This window comes from Phyllostomus discolor, chromosome 1, assembly GCF_004126475.2.
Source record: "Phyllostomus discolor isolate MPI-MPIP mPhyDis1 chromosome 1, mPhyDis1.pri.v3, whole genome shotgun sequence".
NCBI lineage: Eukaryota > Metazoa > Chordata > Mammalia > Chiroptera > Phyllostomidae > Phyllostomus > Phyllostomus discolor.
In genome coordinates this window covers 155,623,066-155,645,211 of record NC_040903.2, presented here as the reverse complement: position 1 = coordinate 155,645,211, position 22,146 = coordinate 155,623,066, and the positions used below count along the sequence as shown (strand labels likewise).

The 22,146-nt window shown below is 46.3% G+C and overlaps 1 protein-coding gene across 1 annotated transcript in view; it reads left to right on the top strand.

The window, feature by feature from the left end:
• Positions 1–8,388: 8,388 nt before the first annotated feature.
• Positions 8,389–22,146, top strand: part of PLA2G4E (phospholipase A2 group IVE) — a 58,048-nt gene continuing 44,290 nt past the window's right edge. The window contains exon 1 of the mRNA XM_036032059.1: positions 8,389–8,859. Within this exon, the coding sequence (XP_035887952.1) occupies positions 8,563–8,859 (297 nt within the window). The 5' untranslated portion in view covers positions 8,389–8,562. The remainder of the gene's footprint in view (positions 8,860–22,146) is intronic.

The window sequence follows — 22,146 nt, the reverse complement described above, 5'->3', positions numbered from 1 at the left end:
TATCACAGTGACAGAGCCTGGCTCTGGGACTGTCCTTATCTGATGACCTCTCCTCGGGACCGTATTCCCTCTGCCTCTTATGTATTTGGCTTTATTCAGATTCTACATTTTCTCCATTTTATCAGAAGCACTTGTTTCTCAGTGATGTTGATGGTCTGTACTGGCTGGAGCAGGGAAAAACACTCCTGTACGCCTCCTTCGCTGCTTACACAGAACAGCTTCGGCGCTTCTGGCCACCACAGGAGCAGGCTCTTCTCCAACACCAAGTAATCCTCAGCTGGATGCCCTATAATCCAGTTACATTCTGACACTGTCTACTTGGAGGTAGCATCAGATCCCACAAGAGATTAGTCCCACAAGACTGTTTCCACTTCAGATGCCAGTTGCAAGTCCCAGGTTGTCATCTGTACTTCTTACCAACTGGCTATAAATTGGGGTCCTCCCTGGGTTTGGTAATTTGCTAGAATGGCTCATAGAACTCAGAGAAACACTTACTGACATTTACCAGCTCATTAAAAGATATGGTAAAGGATACAGATGAACAGCCAGAAGAAGAGGTACTAGAGAAAGGTCTGGAAGGGTCCCAAGTGCAGGAGCTTCTGTCCCCATGGAGTTGGGATATGTCATCCTCCTGGTGTGGAGGTGTTAACCAACCTGGAAGCTCCCTGAACCGCATACTAGTGGGATGTTTATGGAGGCTTTGTCACATGTGCATGACTGAGTATTATTAACTCTATTTCCAGCCCTGCTGCCCTCTTCGGAGAGTAAGCCGTGGGGCTGAAAGCTCCAAGCTTCCCATTAAGGCTTCATTCTTTCCAGGGACTAGCCCCAAACCAGAATCCCACCAAGAGTCATCTCATTAGAAAAAAGATAGTCCTGTTACCCAAGAAATTCCACAGAACTTGGTGTCAGATGCTCCTGTCACTCGGGAAACTACAAAGGTCTCGGGAACCCTGCGTCAGTCAGGAAGAAGGGCTGAGGAGTCAACACCAGAACAAATGCTCTCCCAGCACCCCTTTGCATGGGGGTCTCAGGAACTCTGCGTCAACAACCAGGAACAGAAACAAACATATATTTCTTATTATTTTATACAACTATTGTGTTTTATTTTATGCCGGGCATTTTTCATTATTTCCCTTAATTCTCGCAGCTGCCTAAATATGTTCAGTAGAATTATTGTCCCCACTATATCACCAATGAAACTCAGGGCGGGGGGGAAAAAAAGCCAGCCCCCGACTGGGTCTGCGGGGAGCTGACCTGACCCTGGCTGCCAGCTGCACGAGCGCACTTCCACAGGCCCCAGCGTAGGATGAAGGCATCACCACGCCACTGCGATGCAGCGAGCGAGACAGAAAGAAGCCGCTGTGAGGCACGTCTGAGCACAGATGAAACAAGACCACCCTGAAACGGCCCGAACGACCAGGCTCTGCCCTCTCCTCTTCAACATGGGAGTGCTGCTCCTCTACCAAATGTGGATTAAAATTAAGACACCCAGTCACAGAACTGCCCTCACTTTCTGACAGCACCCAGTGCAGACCAACACTTGGCTTCCTTGAACATTCTGTAAATCACCTCACACAAACCCAAATCTGACAATAAACCCCTTCCACCCCTTCCACCCCTTCTGGCTACATCACTTCCTTTGGCTGCTTTTAATCTGTACCCTTTCACTATAAATGTGTGTGTATGTGTGTGTATATATACCAAAGCTGTAATATTAGGTACAGAGCTTTCCTGAGTTCTGTGAGTTGTTCTAGCAAATTATCCAACCTAAAGGTGGTTCTGGGGGATGCCCAGAATTTGTAGCCAGCTGGTCTGAAGAGACGGTGGGTGGTCCTGGGGGCCCCTCACCTTGCAGCTGGCACCTGGAGGGAGGGCCGTCTAGTGAGCTGTCCCCGCAGACTGCACCATTTGCAAAGTTCCCTGGAAAGTGGGGGCAGAAGTCCTGGACAGACCTGGCACTCTGGGGGACTGTGTCCTCAGCCTTGCAGTTTAATGGACTCAGGGCACCTGAACTATGAAGATTGAGGGGAGCACAAGCAGAAAAAAATGACTCATTCAATTTGGGAAGCTTTCAGTAAAGCCAAAGAAGACACTCAAGAGTACTGTACAGCCCCAGAGTGGGCGGGGCTGAGGCCTAAGGCCACACCTGGTGCATGAGTGTGCATGTGAGTGTGTTTGTCTCACCGGCACCCTCTGACGAGCTTCTGTTACCCCAGGCCCCCTGAGCCCCCAAGGGCCAGGAGGCCCTGGCAGCCCCACCCTGATCTGGGTGAGGACTGTGACTCTGGCAGCTGTCAGGCACCACCCACGGCTCCGTGTGGATTGCACAAGGCTCTTCCCCTGGGCCCCTCCTCAGCCAGGCCGGAGCCAGCGGTAGAGACAGGAAGGCCCCACCGGCTGTGTCACCACACCTGGAAAGGGGCTGGTGCTGTGCTCCCTGCCCAGCACAGGCAGTGGCAGTGGGAATGGTGAGCAAAGGGGGAACTGAGAGACGTTTCTTTTTCCTGATCAGGTTGGATTTATCTCAACGATGTAAGAATGGTTTTATGTTATGAAACTTACACGTCTTATTGAACAATACAGAGACGGAATGAGAATCTTAATATAAAAGTAATGGCTCAAGATTTATGTAAAGCTCTTTAAAAACTAGAAATAGAAGGACATATACTTAACCTAATGTAAGTTATCTGTGATGGTTAATTTTATATCTCAACTTGGCAGGGCCACAATGCCCAGAGATTTGGTCAAACAGTATTCTAGATATTTCTATGAAGGTGTTTTTTAAAATAAGATCAACATTTAAATTGATGGACTTTGAACACTGGTTCAAGTGTAAAGTATGTTCTGGGTTGTAGCACTTGGCAATAATGCCTGGTTTGAAAAACCGGCAATGAGCTTCTAGGAGTCGTGGTTACAGTTCAGGCAGCTGCCATCAGGGGGTGTGTGGCGCCATGACAGTCGGCAGGATGAAGGCCAGCGTGGGCAGTGGGCCCCTAAGTGCGCAGAACATACTCATCGTTCTGTAAGCCTTTCCACAAAATACACTTCAAAACTCACGTAGCAATATCAAATATTAATTAGGACATAATTCAGAGCAAAGTTCAGAGATCAATGCCTGGGTAAAGCCTCTCACTGACTAGTATCACCATCCGACAGCACTTGGAACTTCCCCCTTTCTTGCATCCCCATCAACAGTGAAATAGACAGACAAACCTTGGTGTATTTATATACACAGTGGAGTATTATACAGCTGTGAAAATGAACACCGTGTCTACACACAACGACGATGGAGATGGACTTCATAAACATAATGCTGAGTGTGAGAAGCCAGGTGTAAAAGAATAATGCTGAGTGACTGCATTCACATAAAGTCCCAAGACTGATGAGATGATTCATGGTGTAGGAATCAGGATAATGTGGACCTTTGGGAATCAAGAGTAGTGATTGGAACAAAGCATGAGGAGGGTTTCTAGTATCCTAATAATAATGTTCTCTTTTCTTTAAATTTATTATTTGTTGACTTTAGAGAGAGAAAGGGAGAAACATCGATTTGTTGTTCCACGTATTTAAGCACTCATTGGTTGATTCTTGCTCGAAACTTTGGCGTATGGGGATGATGCTCTAACCAACAGAGCTACCCCGCCAGACAGCTAACTCTCTGTCTCAATCAGGGTGCTGGTTCTGTAGGTGTGTTTCATAGTGAAAATTCCTTGATCTGCACACAATGATTCATGCACTTTGCTGTAAGTACATTAAGCTTCAATGAAGAGTTAATTTAAAAATTCGGGAATACCAGCATCTGCATAGTGGATTGTAGTAGATTTCCATTTGTGCCTGCCTTCCCATGCTCCTTTGTCTACAACCCCTGCCCAGCAGCCTCAGGCAAGAGGGTGTGATCAGGACTAGTCCAGCTCTTGGGCACTGGGGGTTGGCTCAGGGGCAGACACTGACCAGAGCCCTTGCCTAGAATAAAGGTGAAATATAAAACTCCCCCCTTGAGATGGGGCTTGCTAAGTTTGGGCCACCAATGGCTATATCCCTACAGGTGGGAGGGGACCATCTACAATAGGAGAGAATGAGGTCAGGGCTAAGCGAGCAGAGGAAGAGTCTTGCTGCTCTGGATCCCAGGTTCTATCTTTCCTCAGCTTCCCAGTGTCTTCATTTCTCAATTTTGTGAGTTAATCCAGTGTCTTTCTAGGCTAGATGAGGCAACAAAACGCTGTTTATGAAAGAGCCTGACTAATGCATTGAGCAACTGGGTGGATGGCAGGGCCACGGGCTGAAGCAGGCGGAGGAAGTGGAGGAGCGTTCTCTCCTGGAGAAAGTGTGCACATCCGGAGTCCGTCCCATCTGGGAAGGGGAAACACGCTCTCCTGGGTGTCAGGACGTTGTCACAACTTGTCCTTGGTGTTTTACATGACCTGTGTCTACATCAGGGGTGATGATTCGCCCTCAAGGTGACAACATGCAATGACTCTCCTAGCTGGAGGTTCAAACTGAGATTATGTTCTTTTTAATCATCAATCTAATTGACTTCAGAATTCTAACCAGTCAACTAGGAAATGTCTTTCCAGGGGAGGGGTGTGTGGAAATGGAAGAGGGTATGGGGGGATGCAAGGTAATGGGAAAAATAAAATAAAAGTTAAGTTAATTTGAAAAAAGAAATGTCTTTCTGGATTTCTCCTGTTAGTGATAAACACACACCGTCCCCCCTTCCCCATCCCAGGGTTTCTTATTTAGTCCAGACATGGGTCCTGGCCCACCTGAGGAGGAAACTGAACAATCTCCCTTCAGCTAAGCTTTTCAGCTGCCTTTTTGGCTGTTTGTGTTCTCACTGCCACATGGTGTCACTATTGGAGCGCAAGCAGCCTTACCTCCTAGTCACCCCTCCCTGCTCTCCTTCCGCATCCCTGATGACGAAACAGAAACTCCAGCTGCTCTGAGGTTGTCCTCGTGGCCCACTGCGACCTGCTGGTCGGGCTGGGCTGACCTGGCTGACCATGGTTTGCCTGTTGCCCACCTTGGGGAATGAGGCTGAAGGGACTTTGCGAAGCGTGCACCCAGAGTAGTCATTTCCCTGGAGCAGGTGGTTTTGGCTTGTCTTCCATTTTCCAGGCTCAGACCCACCCTGGGTCTCTCAGCTCACAATGTTGCACCAACCCACACCCACTTCCTCCAAGGCCCGCTGGTGCCAGGGTGGCAGGGTCCAAGAGGGTTTTACTTTGCAGCTTTGGCCACATGCTGACCTCGAGCTACTTTCCTTTTCCAGTTTCTGCTTTCTGGCCCCTGGAATGAGGACAATTTTAAGTCAAGCCAAACCCTGTAATTCCCTGCCCTGTGATGACCTCCGAGTGCATGGGAGGGAGCAGGTGTGGGAAGTGACGCTAAGTGCACCGCCCTCAAAGCTGGCTCTTGAAGGGAGGTTAGGAAAGTGGCCTCCCTTCCCTTCATGGGATAAGAATAAAAAGTGTTTGTATAATTTTAAAACTAAATTTATTGGAGTTACATATACAAGTATATATATTTTTAAATTATTGTTATATTGGGATAATTTTGGAAGTTGCAATAGATCTATAATATTTATATACATCCATTCTGGTAGTTAGCTGGGTTATTAAAGCCACACTTTTGGTAATAGGGGATTGAGCAGAAAAAGGGACTAACACTGATCACCAGGTATGAATTCTCACACATCTATGAGGCTGGCATCATCTTCACTATCCCTGTTTTACAAGTGAAGAGACCAAGGCCAGCAAGGTTGGGTAACTTGCCAGGAGAATGCGCTGCAGCTATGGGAACACCGCCGCCCCACAGGCCCACGCCGACTCCTTGATGGTCTTGCTCCATCCACCTGGGGATCAAGGGCTGCTGGAGAAGCACCAAGCCTTTCCTGTCTTTCCTAATGCCGCCCCTACTTTTTCCATGGACCTGTAAGGAGATACTCTAATTGACTGTTACCTCCCTGTGTCCATGGCTGAAGATACATCAGCTCCTTTGGATAAAGCCCCATCCCCGTTTTTTGAGCAAAATCAAGTGGGCTTTTGTTTTTGAAAATTGCTTCATCTTTCTTTTCTAAGAAAAGGTGTTTAAGCACTTTCTTCCAAGAGCCGAGGACACACCTGCAGCGAGAGGCAGGCGTGGAGAAGAGGGAACTGTCACTGAGGATTCTGTCTCCTTCCCTATCCCCTCAAGGGATTCATTTTAGGTTCTCTGCCCCCGGTCGTGTAAACTAGACTGACTGAGATGCAAACAGACGTGTGTTAGCACAGGGAGCGCTTGGACACAAATAACTACCCTGAGTTAGAGATTAGAATTTGGGATTGTATAGCATCTTAGCAAAGGGACGATACATGTTGTAGACAAGTGAAAAGACCAAGGAAAATGACTTTGTGTTTTTAGGACAACAGACTGTAGGGAAGTGATCATATGGGGAATGAATAGAAGATGAGGACGGTCAGTAAAGCTTGGTGTGTGGATTCCTCTGGTGCTTCTCTGGGCTGATGAGGGTCTGGAGGTGTCTCCGGTCATTACCTTTCGTCCTTCTTGGTAGAGAGGGGAGGAGGCACACCTTTGTAAATTTACGTCCTGTTTTAAACAAGTAGAAGGAGGGTATATTTTTTGTATCTGCTTCTTCGGGATTGCCTCCCGCTTCAAACAATCCTCATACTAAAGTGGAATGGGGCTGGGGAACGAATTCTGCTGCCCCTCGGCACAAACAGGAAAGGGACACTTTACACACATCTCCCACACGAACGCGTGCCTCTAGTCCCGGGGTGTCCAAGCCGTGGCCCTCGGGCCGCATGCAGCCCAGGATGGCTGTGAATGCAGCTTAACACAAAATTGTAAATTTACTTGAAACCTTTTTTTTCATCGGTTTTTGTTAGTGTTTGTGTATTTAATGTGTGGCCCAAGACAGCTCTCCTTCTTCCATTGTGGCCCAGAGACACCAAAGGTTGGACGCCCCCACTAGTCAGTTGGACTGTGGGGTCTGGCTGTTCAGGCCAGAGATGGCCGCCACTGGAAAACCACAGCCTCAGGACTAAAAGCTCTGAAACGGGGGTGACAGGGTGTTCCCAACCAGAGAGGACGCTGGAGCACGCAGAGCCGACACAGAGAGACAGACAGCGTGCATTTTGGATATACACTTTAAAAGACTTGCAAACACCACACAAACAGGGTTTGTTTTCAGTTTTTAGTTTTGTATTTTTGTCTTTAACATGAAGCTATGCTGTGTCAAACAACAAAACTAGAACAATTTGGTACCAAGTTTGATGCCCTTCATTCAAGGGAAAACAGTCCTTGGACCAGGTGAGCGAGGGCCTCACCAGCTGGCACACTCCTCTAGGGGGATGCGTGGCAAGAAGGAGTTTTGTAGAGAAAGTCACACTGGGTCCTCCCACCCCAGGGTCATCAGGTGAGTCCAGGTGTGTCCTTTCAGGGTTGTGGTCTCCTCTGATTGGTCGGTGCTCAGTGAGGGGTCCTTAGTCAGTGCAGCTGGCCGGATGTCAGGCGTGGCTTTGCTTTGTCTGGTTTTGCAGCTTTGTTGGGCCTGGAGCTAAAACACAACCGAGGCCTAAAAGTATCTGATGCAGGTCACACCCTCATTGTCCTGGGGGCTTAATGCTTAAGGGCTATTCTGCAGCTCTCTGGCTCATTCCCCCTGGAAGGGGGGATGTGACTAACAATATGCCGGGGGGGAAAGTTCAGGGGAGGGTTCCAGCTGCAGGACCAGTGATGTGCTAGGGGAGGAAAGGTTACCCTGGGGGTGAGGTCCTTGTTTTCCTAGTTTTGCCCGTTGCTAGGCACCCAGGGCTTCCTTCCTGGTGGCCCTTTGTAGCTAGCCCATCGCCCTTGCTCTGCTCCTGTCTGTCAAACTGTCCGACCACACTGTGACCGGTGTTTCTGGTAAGCACAGCTGACTTCCAGTTAGATTTGCGCTGTGGGCTGGACCACTCCGGCAGCCTCCACTTTGTGAGTCTGGACAGACAAATAACTTTATCAGATACATTCTCCTTCAGCTATCAGACACGGCACCAATTAAACCAAAGAAAGCACTTGAGAGGAGAGGCAGAGTAAATTACTAAATTCCCTTCTGGAGCCCGGCCCCACCATCGGCCCTGAGCACCAGACCATGCATTTATTTTCAGGGCTCAAAAGACAGATCTGGGAGTGTCGGCCAAGAGCTGGGCAAGTGACTTCATCTTCCTAGGAAAGTGAGTCTCCCCCGGGGACCTGGGTGCCTCGGCCACGTCACCTCCAGCCCTCCCCACTGATATATTGAGTTTCACAACTTTAAAAATAGCTCCTGATTAGTAAGAAGGTATCTTGGAGCCTGGATACCAGCGGGGAAATGCAGTCCTCCCTTGACCCAGAGCTGCCCTATGTGCGCGTAATTCTAGCTGTCTGCTTACTTTTCATTCAGCACGAGAAAGTTCTGTCCATCAAAGTAAGTTCTGGTTGTTTAAAATATTCACAGAGACATGGGACTCCTTTAGCTAAGCCCCAGCTTCCTGCACCTCCTTAATAATTCATCAGGACATTCGCTTCAGGAGGAATCCAATGCCACTGCCTTCACTTTTTTGCAGCACTCTCTTCAAATTTCCCGAGGATGTTTGGACACCTCACTGTGAAGAACCAGCGCCAGCTGCACACGGCCCCAGAGGAGTGAATGTGGCTGGGATGACTCTCCAGGCCCTGGAAGGCCATCCCGGCCGGGGAGCTGATGTATTTGCTTCACAGAGCCCACAAAGGGATGGAGAAGACAACAATTCAGGAAGGAATGTCAGTGAGTTCGAGCAGGACCTGCAGACCCCCAGTCTCCCACCTCTCCTCCCCATGGCCCCGTGGGACTCTCAGGTATGTCTGAATTCCTGGGCAGAGGGCTTCTGGCACCTTAGATTTTACCCCCATTTTCCTGACTCCGAATTAAGTCACCTGCATCATTGCAGAGTTAAGAGGTTGTGTTTATGTTAATTCCTTTCTTTCCCAGAAGAGTTCCTTCAGCCCCTACCCTCGTCACCTACCTGTCTTTACCTGCCTCTGTGCGCCCAAAAAACTGTTAACTGAAGCAATGACCTTTTACTGAGTGCATTCTATGTGCCTGACGCTCAGCTAGGAAGGGATTAGCTTCTCCATTTGATGAAGAAACTGAGACGCCAAGGGATTAAGGTCCCACAGCTAGTTGATGGGAAATCTGAGATTGAAGATATTTCTATTAATATGACCCTGAGAGGAGAGGACCAGATCCTGCGTGTGGAGGACCTGGCGGAGTGCCTGAGCCGTGCGGACACTCGCACCGAGCGGTTTAGCATCGTGGCAGTGCAGGGACATGAACGTCATCATGTGCGGCTCAGAGGGAGCTGGAGGGAATGTGCTGGTTTGGCCTTGCACGTTATATGGCCTCCACCTATCGGTCAGTGAAGAGAAAACCTTAAATAGGCCCCATCTGGTAATTTAGCGGGCTACAAAAACTGAACTGTGTCTTTAGGTAATTATTGGTGGATCCAGATCTGCCTCCCCAGCTTCTCCTCTGGGAGGTGTGTGAGCTTCCTGTAGGCTCCCAGCCCCTGAGGAGGGGGCCGGTGTGCGTGTGTCCCCCTGGTTGCTACAGCCTCGCTGACCGTGCCAGGCTGAGCTCTGCAGGGGCCTTGCCTTGTTTTCTTCTGTGAGCCTAAGTCTCGCTCACAGGGAGCACTGGTCATGGTCCCTTAGCCTCCTAGGGACCCCTCTGTCTCGGCCTCATCCTCCATCTGGACCCTGGCTTGCTGGGTGCATACTGGGCCTCGAGCATGGGGTCAACTTGTCTGGCTCCAGTAGGTCCCATTTTATGGTTGTGGCTGTCAACCTATTGTTCACCACACAAGGTAACTGAGGGCTGTTGGAGGCTGCCAACCCTCCCAAGGATAATGCCCACCCCTTGACCAGACCTGCTGGCCGAATGGAAGCACCAGGGTTTTGCTGTGATACCTCTCAGAGCCACAAAAGAACAGTGATCAAGAGTCCCACACCAGTACTCACACCTTCCCACCCTTCCTGCAACCCTCCAGCCCCCAGTGGACAGGCTTTCCTCTCCTTCCTCTTCCTGAGTCTTCCTCCTGTCCAGAAGTCTCTGTGGTCCAGTAGGCCGGGCCTGTTCCTGATGGGCCCCAGGGGCCAGGTGCCTGGCGCTTGTCCTAGTGGAGAGGTCAGGGCTCTGCCTCTGCCCGCCCTGCCTTCAGAAGCCTCCTGATTCTCACTCGAGGTGGCGGGCCCAAAGGTACAAGGGCCATTAAAACACAGTGGGTCAGTATTTGTGACTGTGTTGTCCGTGTTAGAGTGGTTAAGAGCCTGGGTCGTGGAATCAGACCAGGGTTCCACACCTTCCTCCATCGTTTGCCAGCCCCTCGACCTCAGACCAGTTCCTTCCCCACTTCAGTGTCCTCACCTGTGGGGGAGAAAGAATGGGGGTTCACAAATAACGTGCTTAGCAGAGAGCCTGGAGCACAGGAAGTTGGAACAATGACGACCATTGTTGCTGCTGTTGTTGTTACGACTGTATGATCACTCCTTCCCCTCTGCCCCCCGTCATCCCATCATCCCGATGCCTGTCCCAATGCGGGGATGCAGCTGTGCCCACGGCTCCTTGTCTTGTGCCAGCTGCCCAAGGGAAGAGCAGAAAGGCCACGTGGCTGGGCCAGAGGCAACCACACAAAGGCGTTGTAAAGGCTTACATTTTTGTTTTTATATATGTAAAAGTAATTTTAAAAAATACTACTCGGAAACATAAAGGAAAAATCCACAATAATCCCATTAATGCAACACAGTAACAATTCCCTTTCTGTCGTTTTTCTCCTTCGGTGATGTTGACACGGTTGTGCTCGTAATATTTACACCAGAGCTACACCCGGGCTTTCCTCTTAACCTAAATTTATAGTCACAAATGATTTCTAGATTGATATTTAAACTTCATAATCATCATTTTCATGGTCAAATAATATTCCATTGTGTGCCTGTACTATAATTTATTAAGATTTATGGTGAAACATCAGAGTTTTTATAGGTGCTTTATTTTTGCAAATTTCTGTGGAATTTCTCGGAAACTGGTCAGTTGGTCATTCTCTAAGCCCTTTATGAAATATGAACAAGACAAGAAGAATCACGGTGAGCTTGGCCAGAGGGGGTGTAATGTCAGGGAGCGTATGTATGTATGTATGTATGGAGGGGGGTCGATCAGGGAGGAGGCGTGTGTACTTGGGGTCAGAGGAGTCCTTGACTACTTACACGGAGAATGTGGAGGGAACCACAAGGACCCACCAATCTTCAGATAGCTCCTTGTCTGCCCTCCACTTTGGTTCTTGATAGGTTTCCCTCCAGGATCCCCTGTGGATTACACCTTTATCTGTGTAGGGCCCCTTGGGAGGTTGGCATTACCTGGCAGCATATTGTCACCCACCGATAACACTTCGGTAAAAATGAGTTTCTCAGGTTAGCCGTGAATCACTGCTCAGTTACCATTTCCTGCACTGTATTCTTAGGTAATGCTTCCTGTGTCTTGTTACATATCTTCCACTTCAAGAAGACCAGGAGTCACATCCAAAGCATTTATTCACTCATTGGACAAATATTTACTGAGCTCCCACTGTGCACCTAGTGTTGTTGCAGGAGTGGGAGACAGAGCGCCAAGCAGGTCAGACAAGATCCAACTCCCTTGAAAGTTACATTTTAACGGAGGAGACACTGAATAAATATCTCCGTCATAGATATCGAAACAAAATATGTGACAAAGAGCGCCGAGCAGCAGGGAGGAGACCTCAGACAGGATGGTAACATTTGAACCAAGGTCTGCACTATGAGAAGATTGATAGGAAAGAGTTCCAGATAGAGCAAATCCTAAGGACAAAGGTCCTGAGGTGGGCACCAGGTTGGTCTGTTCTAGAAACAGAGAGAAGACCAGTGTGTCTGGGGAGCAAAGAGCAGGGGAAGGGAGGAAGTAGTCGGGGGCAGAAGATGAGGTCGGACTCGGCTGGCCAGGGCGCTGCAGGAAGCAGCTCTGGCGTGTGCTGAAGCAGTGGGGGGCCATCAGGGGGCTTTAACCTGATGCGTTCTACTCAGGTCATTTTGGCTGGTTGGGGGAGGATGCATTGCCTGGGGGACAAGAGCATAAACAGGGGGCAAGTGAGGCTTCGGCTGTGGTGTGGGAGCAAGTGGCAGTGGCTTGATTAGGGTAGTCGTAACGGATGGTAGAAGTGGATAGATTCTGGATTTTTCTGGAGGCAGAATTTATAGGACTTGCTAATAGATTGGGTGTAGAATGAGAAATCAAAGATGCTTCCTAGGGTTTTTTTGCCTTAATAACTGGGAGGTACCCTGTAATCAGCTGGGGGACACCAACATAAAAATGGTTTGGGGTAGAGGGGAGTGGGAGTTTCCATCTTGGACATTTTAAATTTGAGCTGCCTGTTATATATCTAAGGGATGTCAGGTAGGCAGCTGAAAATACCAGACTGGAACTCAGGAGATAGGCTGGGGAGATAATCAGTTTGAGTACATGAAGCAGATTATAGGCGGTTTATAAAGCCACGGAACTGGATGAGATCTCCAAAGGACGCGGTGAAGAGGCAGAAGAGAAGAGGCTCAGTCTGTCCCCTCCTGCTCTCCACCGTCTCGATGCCTCACGGAGGCAAAAGAGCCAGGAGAGGAGATGGATATCCAACGAGGTCGGTAGAAGCCGAGGGAGAAGCTGGTGTCTTGAGAGGCGAGAGGCTTTCTCTATAAACGTCCCACCCTATTATCAGAGTAGGTTGTCAGTAAATACGTTCAAGCTTTGTGGCTGCCTGTTAGTGTCTTTGCAGCCCCTGGCACAGACCCGGCACGCTGGGTGTTGGTGGCTGGCTGGCTGGCTGTCTGGCTGCTGGTCTAAGAGCCCGCACAGCTTCCCATTATCTCTGACATCAAGGCTGATACCTCCTCCTGGCTTCAGAGGTCTGGAGTAATCAGGCCTCACCCTAGCACCTTCCCTACTCCTGTTGCACACCCTGCGCTCTGGCCCAGCATCCACCCTTTCCTCACAGCAGGACTCACCCTACTCTGCGCCACCCACGTGGTATGAGGCAAGCTCATTCCCACCTTGCCACCTGGATTCTGCTGCTCCTCTCCTGGAATGATCTTCCCTACTCCCTATCTTTCCTAGCCCAGCCCACATCTCAGGCCCAGCTCAACGCTCAGTTCCGCAGTCTCTTCCCATGTGCCCTCTACTTTGGTTCTTGGTAGATTTCCCCTCAGGACCACCCTACGGATGACACCTTTTTCCCACCAGGTTACTAAAGCCCATGGACACCCCCCGCCCTGCCCTCATATCTGATCCATTGTACTGAGTAGGTTCCATCCTGAAATGCTTCCTGAGTCCCATTACTTCCCTCCATCTCTGCCCCTCACCCTGTCCTGAGCTGCCATTGGTTTCCCATCTGAACCACTAAAACCATCTCCCCACCTCCAGTTTTGCCCCATCCATTCCCTTCACAGGACCGAGAGTGATCTTATTCACATCACTTCTCTGCTTAATACCTGCCCGTGGCATCCAATCCCTTAAGATAAACTATCAAATCCCCACCCTGGTTTTCAAGGCCTCATGCAATCCAGCCAACTGACCACCTTCCCAGACCTTTCTTACCTCACCCCCCTACTCACAATGCTCCAGATACCCAGGCTCAGTTCCTGAACACCCTGACTTTTACCACTGCTCAGTACCTTGCACACACTGTGCCCTCAGCCAGGGAGGCTCTTCCCGGTAGCCCACATAGATGTACCTCCAATTTTCTTTAAGGTTTAGCTTAAAGTCTACTTCCTCCAAGAGGTCATCCCTGACTCCTCCCCCAATATAAATCAGGTACCCTCTGTTAAGTGTCTTTTATAGCACCCAGCTCTTTCCTTGATAAGACATAATGAACGATTAAAAACTGCTTTCCATTTACTTGTTCATTACCTATCAACTCTACTTTACTGCCAGCTCCACTATAGCATAGCCCCTAGCACTTGGTAGTTGTCATCAGTGAGCAAAACTTGCCCCAGCCAGCTCAGACTGCTTTTAGGTTCTTTGCCTTCCATGCTCACTTATAGTTCATTCTTCCCAATTTGTTCATCCTGTAGCAAAAATAATAAAAACAGCAATAGCTACAATTCATTAAGGTTTCTTATATGCTAAGCTCTGCATGCCAATCACATGGATATAATCTCTAATCTTGACAATAGTCCTGCAAAATAGACACTATTAATCTCATTTTACAGATTAGATAAGCGAATCTCAGAGAGAGAAAGGAGTTAGTTGCCTAGAGCTGCCCGGCTGGGAAGCACCACAACCAAGATGTGATTCAGGTTTCTGACTCCAAACGGTTTCCTCTCTTCTGTATTTTCTACGTGGGTGTTGTCTCCGGCCAGCCTGTGAAATTTTGTTGTAGTAAGCGTTTTGTTGGTGACCTCTTCAATTTGTGGTCTGGTTGGTTTTTGTTTTTTCCAATATCTTCCACCACTGAAAGTACCTCCTAACTACCTGCTGTTTGTGGGTAGCTGAAAACCAGGACAAAAGCTTCCGTGTTTCTGTCCGAGTTGCTCTGCAAGGTGAGTTCCAGGCCTGGGTCTAAGAAGGGTAGGGCGGATGGCTCTCCACAGAGCCCACAGACCCACTCCCCGAATGTCCACCTCACCAGGCCAGGAGGGCCCTGCCCTGCCTTCTCCTCTTTACCTACTAAAAATTCCACCCTTGGATTCACTTATATATGAGGCAACATATGTTGGCCTGACCTTCAGAAGGCCTCTCCCACAGGTGCTTCCAGTTTGGGACTAGCAAACTGTCCCTGGATCTGGGACATGGCTGCACAGAGTGAGAAATCTCAAAGCTGAAACAGTGCATCTGGATTCTAGAACAATCTTCTTCTGCCCAGTTGAGGATCTCCTCTGTGTCTCCCAGGCAGGTACCACTTGTGTAATTCCAGCAGTGAAAACTTACTACCTCCCACATGCCCAAGCTCTTTCTTATAAGAAAGAATTTATAATTTTGATTTTTTAAATTGGTTATCTGACTGTAAAACACAGTCGGATAGCAAAGTTAGTCTGGAAAACATCCAGCTATGAAATACAAAAAATAGAGACATTTATTGAAGAAGATACAAGAAACATTGTACATACAATAATGATGGCTCAGTCCCTTTCAAAGTAGGCACCTTGGGACCTCACACAGTTCCAACTGCCATCAGCTGCCCCATTGTATTTTCCTGAGTCTTATCAATGGTCTGAAGCCTCTTCCCCTAAAGGCAATTTTAGTTTTGGGAAAAGCCTGAAGTCACAGGGCCCAAAACTGGGTCTGTGGTAGGGCTGAGTCACCTGGGACCAGTTTTTCCTCAAACATGTGGTTGGGGGATGGCAGGCGGCACTCAGGCAAGCTTCCCTCACAGCCCAGTTCCCAACTGGGACCAGTCCACAGCCTGGGGATTTGGGACCTGATCTAGGTTGTTTCCAGTGCTACCCAGATCACAGTCATCCTTCTCTCCTCCTTGCCAAGTTGGCAGAGAATACAATATTTCCCAATGATTTTCCTTTAAGTAGCCCAGAGAACTCCCAGGATTAGTGCCCTTGTCCCTGAGGCAGTCCTCTCATCACCTCTCTGCTGACTCTAGACTTCTCTCCAAAACGTCTTTTCTCATTTGCCCAGCTAAGGAATGCACCTGCTCTGTCAGGATCAGTGAAGAGAGTCCTCCGGCAAAGTTACCTGGTCACCAGTAATGACACAGCTCCCTCAGTCCTACACACGCAGGGAGCCAGTTTGCCCAAAACTAGACCCATGATAGCAAGGTAAGGAAGTACAAAGGAGTGGCAGCACTATCCTTGTGCCTTTGTTTTCAGTAAGCTAAGCCCTACAACTGAGCCTAAGACACTAACACAACCTTCTCTCATCCTTATGGTCAGTTTCCTCTCTGGCCTCCCAGTGTGCTTCCTGGCCACCTGATCTCAGTGGTTCACTCGATGATCTCTTCATTCACCATATGCATTTCATTAACTTGAATTCCCAATAGGAAGATGTCAGGGTCCAAACCTCCTTTTCCCCCCTCAAGAGGCTTCTATGTTCCTATGTAAATTTATGGATGCAACCATATTGCTGAGAGAGAGTGCTATCCAGTTCCACTAAGCAATATCCAAGGCCCAGATGCCATGGATGTATTAGGGAGGGGGGTGACTGCTACCCCCACCCACCAATGACTTTGAAGCCGTAGCCCTCATTAAGCCAAATAAACAAATGACACCAACAAAAATAAAAAGCAGTTATAGGAATAGCTAAATTGAACGTCTTTGAAGATTCATGCAAGAGTTTATGTACAATAAATTCCTAAAACTGTTTTTACATATTAATAGAGATTAACAAATTGCCCCCCCCCAAAGTTTGTGCCAATTCATATCTCATCAACAAAGTCTGGCTGACCCTTCCTCACACCCTTCCCAACAGTGAGTCTTACCCCCTTTTCATCCTTACCCATCTGATCAGTGAAAGATGACATCTCTTTGTTGTTTTAATGTACACTCTTAATTTATATTCTTTGTTGTGTTAATTTACATTCTTATTATTAGTGATCATCCTTTATAGACTTATTGCATATGCCAATGATTCCAAACTTTGCTGAACATTAGAATCACCAGGGGAGTTTTTAAAAATCCCAGTGCCCAAGTCATGCACCGCATCAGTTCTATCAGAATGCCTGGAAGCCAGGCATCAATATTTGTTTTAGGATCAATAGGTGATTACAATGTTCAGCAAAGCTGGGAAACAACTGAAATGGTAGAAATATACATTACTATCATGAATTGCCTGTTTGTATCTTTTGCCAATTTTTCTATTGAGTTGTTGACTTTTTAGTATTTATTTGAAAGACCTTTTCGTTTATTGAGAAAATTAGTCCTTCATCATAAATATGGCAAATATTTTACAAATTAGTCTTTTATTATTGTTTGTAGCTGTTTTGACATAGAGATGTATACAGTCAGAGTTATTGAGTTGTTTTCTTTCATGCATCTAAGTTTTATGTCTTATTTCCTCACTAATGATGGTAAAACAATAACCAGGTAGGTTATATTTACACCTGAAATTTATTTTAATATAAGGAGTGAGGTATGGATTATTTCTTTCTCCAAATGGTAAATTGGTTTGTTTAGAAAATGTATAATTTTTCAACTCAATGTCAAATAATCCATCTTTTCCCTATTAATCTGTAATGCCATCATTTTCACATGTAAATTTGTTGTTTATTCCCCCCACCCAGGTATGTTTATTTTATTTTCATTGCTATTATGTATGGGATCTTACTTTCTCTTGTGGTTATGATTTTTATAGGAAAACTTACTTATGATTTTTGCTTACTTATTTTTATAATCAGCCAGTATTATTATGTCTTAAATTCAGATAAATAGATTGATAGATACATTCTCTTTATAGTTTTCTTCTTAATGACTGCATAGAATTCCATTGTAGTAACATGCCATAATTTATTAATATATCTACCAATATTGAGCATTTGGGTGATTTTCAGTTCTTAACCATCAAAATTTTACATGCATTTAACATTTTTAAGCTAAGCAGCATTTTTTTCTCTTAGTGTGAGTTTCCTGGAGTGAAATTACTTGGGCATCAGTAGTTTTGTAGATTTTGATAACTACTGCTGTTGATAAGTGTATTGATAAGTATTGATGGATTTTGGGTTTGGCTGTAGTAAAAGAGTGTAAGGAGGCCCAAAGCAGGGGCATTGATGAAGTGTCCCAAGAATATGGGTTAGAGAAAGTAAATAATCTTGAAAAGGTGCCCAAGATTATTAATAATCAGGAAAAAAACACATTAAAATCACCATGGGATACCATTTTATACTCACCAAATTAGTGAAACTCAAAAAGTCAGATGATACACCTTAGTATACCTTAATGGAAATTCTCTTACATAGTGGTGAAAGTGTAAATCAATAAAAATTACCTTGGGTAGGGGAGAAAACTGTACTTGAACAATGATTAAAATAAAAAAAAATTACCTTGGGGAAAAATTTGGCAGTATTTAATAAAATTAGCCATAATATACCTTAAACCCAGCAATTTATATACACTAAAGAAACCTGACATGTACAAGAAAGCTCACAGTAGCATTGCTTGTACTATTCTTCATTGAATGCAAGGTACAGTCGCTAACAGAAAATGCTGCTGATTAAAGTATTGCACATCATCATTTTTAAGAAGTATCCCTTAATTTAGAGATTTTAAAATGGGATACTGGGAATTTGGAGATTTTTAAATGGGGTGTGCCTTAGAGTTGATGAAATATAGTATTAATAGCAAAAAATTGGAAGCTTAAATGTCCATCATATAAAAGTGGATACATAAATTGTGGCATAGTTCACAGCTCTGAAAATGAATGAGCCAGATCTATACTTATCAATACAGGTGAATCCAATATACATAATATCTAGTGGAGGAAAAAAGTTTACTACAGAATGTATAACCTTTATATGATACTACTCATCCAAAGTTTAGAATATACAAAATAATACCAAACAGAGCTTGGAAATACATACCTCTGCAGAAAAAGAATGAAGAAACACATGCGAGTGACAGCTATGAGTTGAGGTTTGTGATTATTCCGAGGAAGGGAAAGAAGAAGTGACTAGGTAAGGAGAGACTAGACATGAAGTGACCAGACAAGGAGACTTCAACTTTTGTTACCAGTGTTTTATTTTTTAAGCTGGGGTTCATGGATGTTCATTTTATTACTCTTTATACATTTTGTATTTCATAAATATTGCTTAATAATTTTTTAAAAGGAGAAATTCAAATTAGAAGTTAAGCAGGAAAGTGTGCTTTCCTGAGAGACGGCTTTATCTTGGCAGGAAAGCAATCTCTTGACCCCCAAGCTGCCCCACCCCTCTTCCCTCCTCCCATTCTCTCCTTGCAGGGTATCTTCAGGTTAGGAAGTCATCCTGAAGGTCAAGTGTTGAGTTCATTTGTGAATTCTTACCCCGATTCATAGGACATGATTTATATTTCCGTGTGGTCTTTCCACTACTGCTTCTTCCTGTGCTTTATCTCCTGGGCCTGCCTCATCCTGGCTGCCTTTTCCTTCCTCCAATGCAGCCTTACTCACAGGGAGAAGGTGACTGCCTCTATCCACCCCCAACCGGGGAGCACCCTCCCCTCTCCTGGCTCTAGACAGGGGCAGTAACCAATGCTCTTTGCCATCCCATTTTACCAGGTGTTGCAATGGAATGATTCAGGCAATGGGTGGTCCTCCCATGACTGTAATAGGCTTTATCTATGTTGGTAATGTCACAAAAGCAGGAAGGTATGTGAGTGGGAGGTAGACGCATTACAGGGTTGACTTCCAGAGTCAGGGACCAGAGAGAGACCCCAGCAAATCCAGGGGTTGTATTGGGGCAGATGAGAGAGAGGACTTGGAAAAGCTCTTGCCCCCTTATGCCCAGAAGAGGCTCCTAAAGGCACGAGCACAGATACTTGCCTCCCACCCTAGATGTATCCCGGAGGAGATGTGGTTTCCCTAGTCTACAAGTGGAAGGGACTAATTTCAGAAGACAAGAGAGGACACACCCAGGTAACCCTCCCCTCCCCTCTCCCTGCTGGAGGACCACAAGTGGAGACCTGCCACAGATGTGGCAGCCAAGTGTATTAGTCAGAACTCCTTCAGTCACAAGTGACAGAGTAACTGGAGCTAAACTCAAATAAATGTAAGAGAAGAAAAACTGCCTTTATTGTCTCATGTAACAGGAAAGTCCAAGTGGTATGTGGGTTTCAGAGATAGCTGGATATAGTGTTTCAGCCGTGTCTTTAGAACTTCCTATTTTTCTCCCAACTTTGCTTTTTTCTATGGCGACTTTGTTTCTTAGGCTGAGTCTTTCCACATGGTGACAAAGATGACAGCCAGTGTCCTCAGAGTTCATAATCCAGAGAAAAGAATAATCCCTCTCTCTTTCTCTTTCTCTCTCCATCCATATAATTTTTTTTGTTTTGCCATTTAATCATTTTTTATTTTTCTATTATAGTTGACATACAATATTATATTAGTTTTAGGTGTATACCCAGGTAATCAGTCAGACATTCTATAAACTAAGTGATCATCTCCCAAAATCTCATACCTAGCTGATAGGAGAAATCTCCAGAAAAAGAACTAAATGACATGGAGGCAAATGAGCTACTAGATGCAGAGTTCAAAACAATGGTGGTAAGGATGCTCAAGGAAATTAGTGAAAACCTCAACAGCATGAAAAAGGACCACTGAAATTAAGGATAATTTACAGGAAATCAATAGTAGAGTATATGAAGCTGAGAATCAAACCAGCAATTTGGAATAGAAGGGAGAAAAAACACCCAATCAGAACAGCAAGAAGAAAAAGGAATCCAAAAAAAGTGAAGATGGTATAAGGATCCTCTGGAACAACTTCAAGCACATCAACACTTGCATCATGGGAGTGCTGGAAGGAGAAGAGAGAGCACGAAATTGAAAACCTGTTTGAAAAAAATAATGACAGAAAACTTCCCTAACTCAGTGAAAAAGATAGATATACAAGTCCAAGAAGCACAGAGCATCCAAAACAAGATGAGCCCAAAGAGCCCCACACAAAGACACATCATAATTAAAACGCACAAGTTTAAAAACAAATAGAGAATCTTAAAAGCAGAAAGAGAAAAAGCAATTAGTTACCTACAAGAGAGCTCCCATAAGACTGTCAACCAATTTTTCAACAGAAACTTTCCAGGCCAGAAGGGGCTGGAAAGATGTATTCAAGATGATAAACCACCTATATAGTTCTAAAAAGAAGGAAGAGGAGATTGAATTGTTCCTGATCAATCATTGAGACTAAAAGATTGGGAATGCCCATTGGCCAGATTGGTCAGGTGCTGTCCTTAGGCAGGGGTGGGTGGGATTCTCCATGACTGATAGCTCTATAACATTCCTAAGGAAAAGGGTGTTCTCTAATCAGAGGAAGGGGAAAGAGATGGTGGGAGTCATTATGTCCTCTACACCAGGATCCCACATGCAGACTCATTCATCCCTGAACCTCAGCATTGGCCTAATACCTGGAGTTGTCCCATGTGGATTTTGTTCATATACTCCAAAATGAAATCAGATAACAATCAAATGATCTTGCCTCCAATAATTATAAAGCTTAGAAGTAATTATAAATAAATATGAATAATTATATTCAAACTATAAGAGAAAGTTTATTTAGAAAGTCACAGAGGCAGCAGAAGTGAGCGGTGGAAGACATAGGCTCAGGACACAGGTTACAGAGGCAGAAGAAGGGCCCTTGGAGCTCAGGAGAGAGAAGAGGTAATGGGCCTGGGGAGTGGGGAAAGAAAAGGGGAAAGTGAAAGGTGTGGATGTGCTGTTAAGAGGCAAAGCCACATAAATACAAATAATTACAAATCCCAGTCTGGCATGCCAGGTACTTAATCTCTGCTTCAAAATATATTTTCAAGGGAAGTTAGGAATAGGATAGCCAGTCATTCTGATTTGCCCAGGACTCTGCTTTTAGCACTGAAAGTCCCTCATTCTGTGCAAACTGGGGTGGTTGGTCACTCTCAGATGAGTCTTCAGTTACTATTTGCAGCCAATGGGAGCTAAGGGCTCCAGGATAGTTGCAGCAGGGAGGTGGGAGGCATCGGGTCTGCTCTTTTGGACACCAAGTCCTTCTGTCTGAAGATCTGCATTGCCAGAAAGAGGTACAGACCCCACTACCCCTGCTCACCACACCCTTACAAATGCATGTTTAGAAGGAGAAGATGTCACTTGAACTTAGTAGGAGATGGTCTCAATGCCTTCAGCTCCCACACATAGGGATATAAGGCCTGAGCCCAGCCCCCTCCAGGGCCTACTCTGGACAGAGTAGGAGGCAGCTTTCCCACACTGCTGGAGGCAGGCAGGGCCGGGCTGCAGGCAGTGGCTCTTGCCTCTCTCACGGACCAAAGGCCCCCTTCTGCCCACTGTGCTTGGGTCACCTGAGTCTTCAGCCTTACCTAGATTAAAGCAACCTGATTACACAGTCAGTCCCAAAGGCCAGCCCCACCCACTGCACCACCCCAAGATGCCCTTTGTCCCAGTGTGTCCTCCTGGCATCTCTGCTTTCCAGG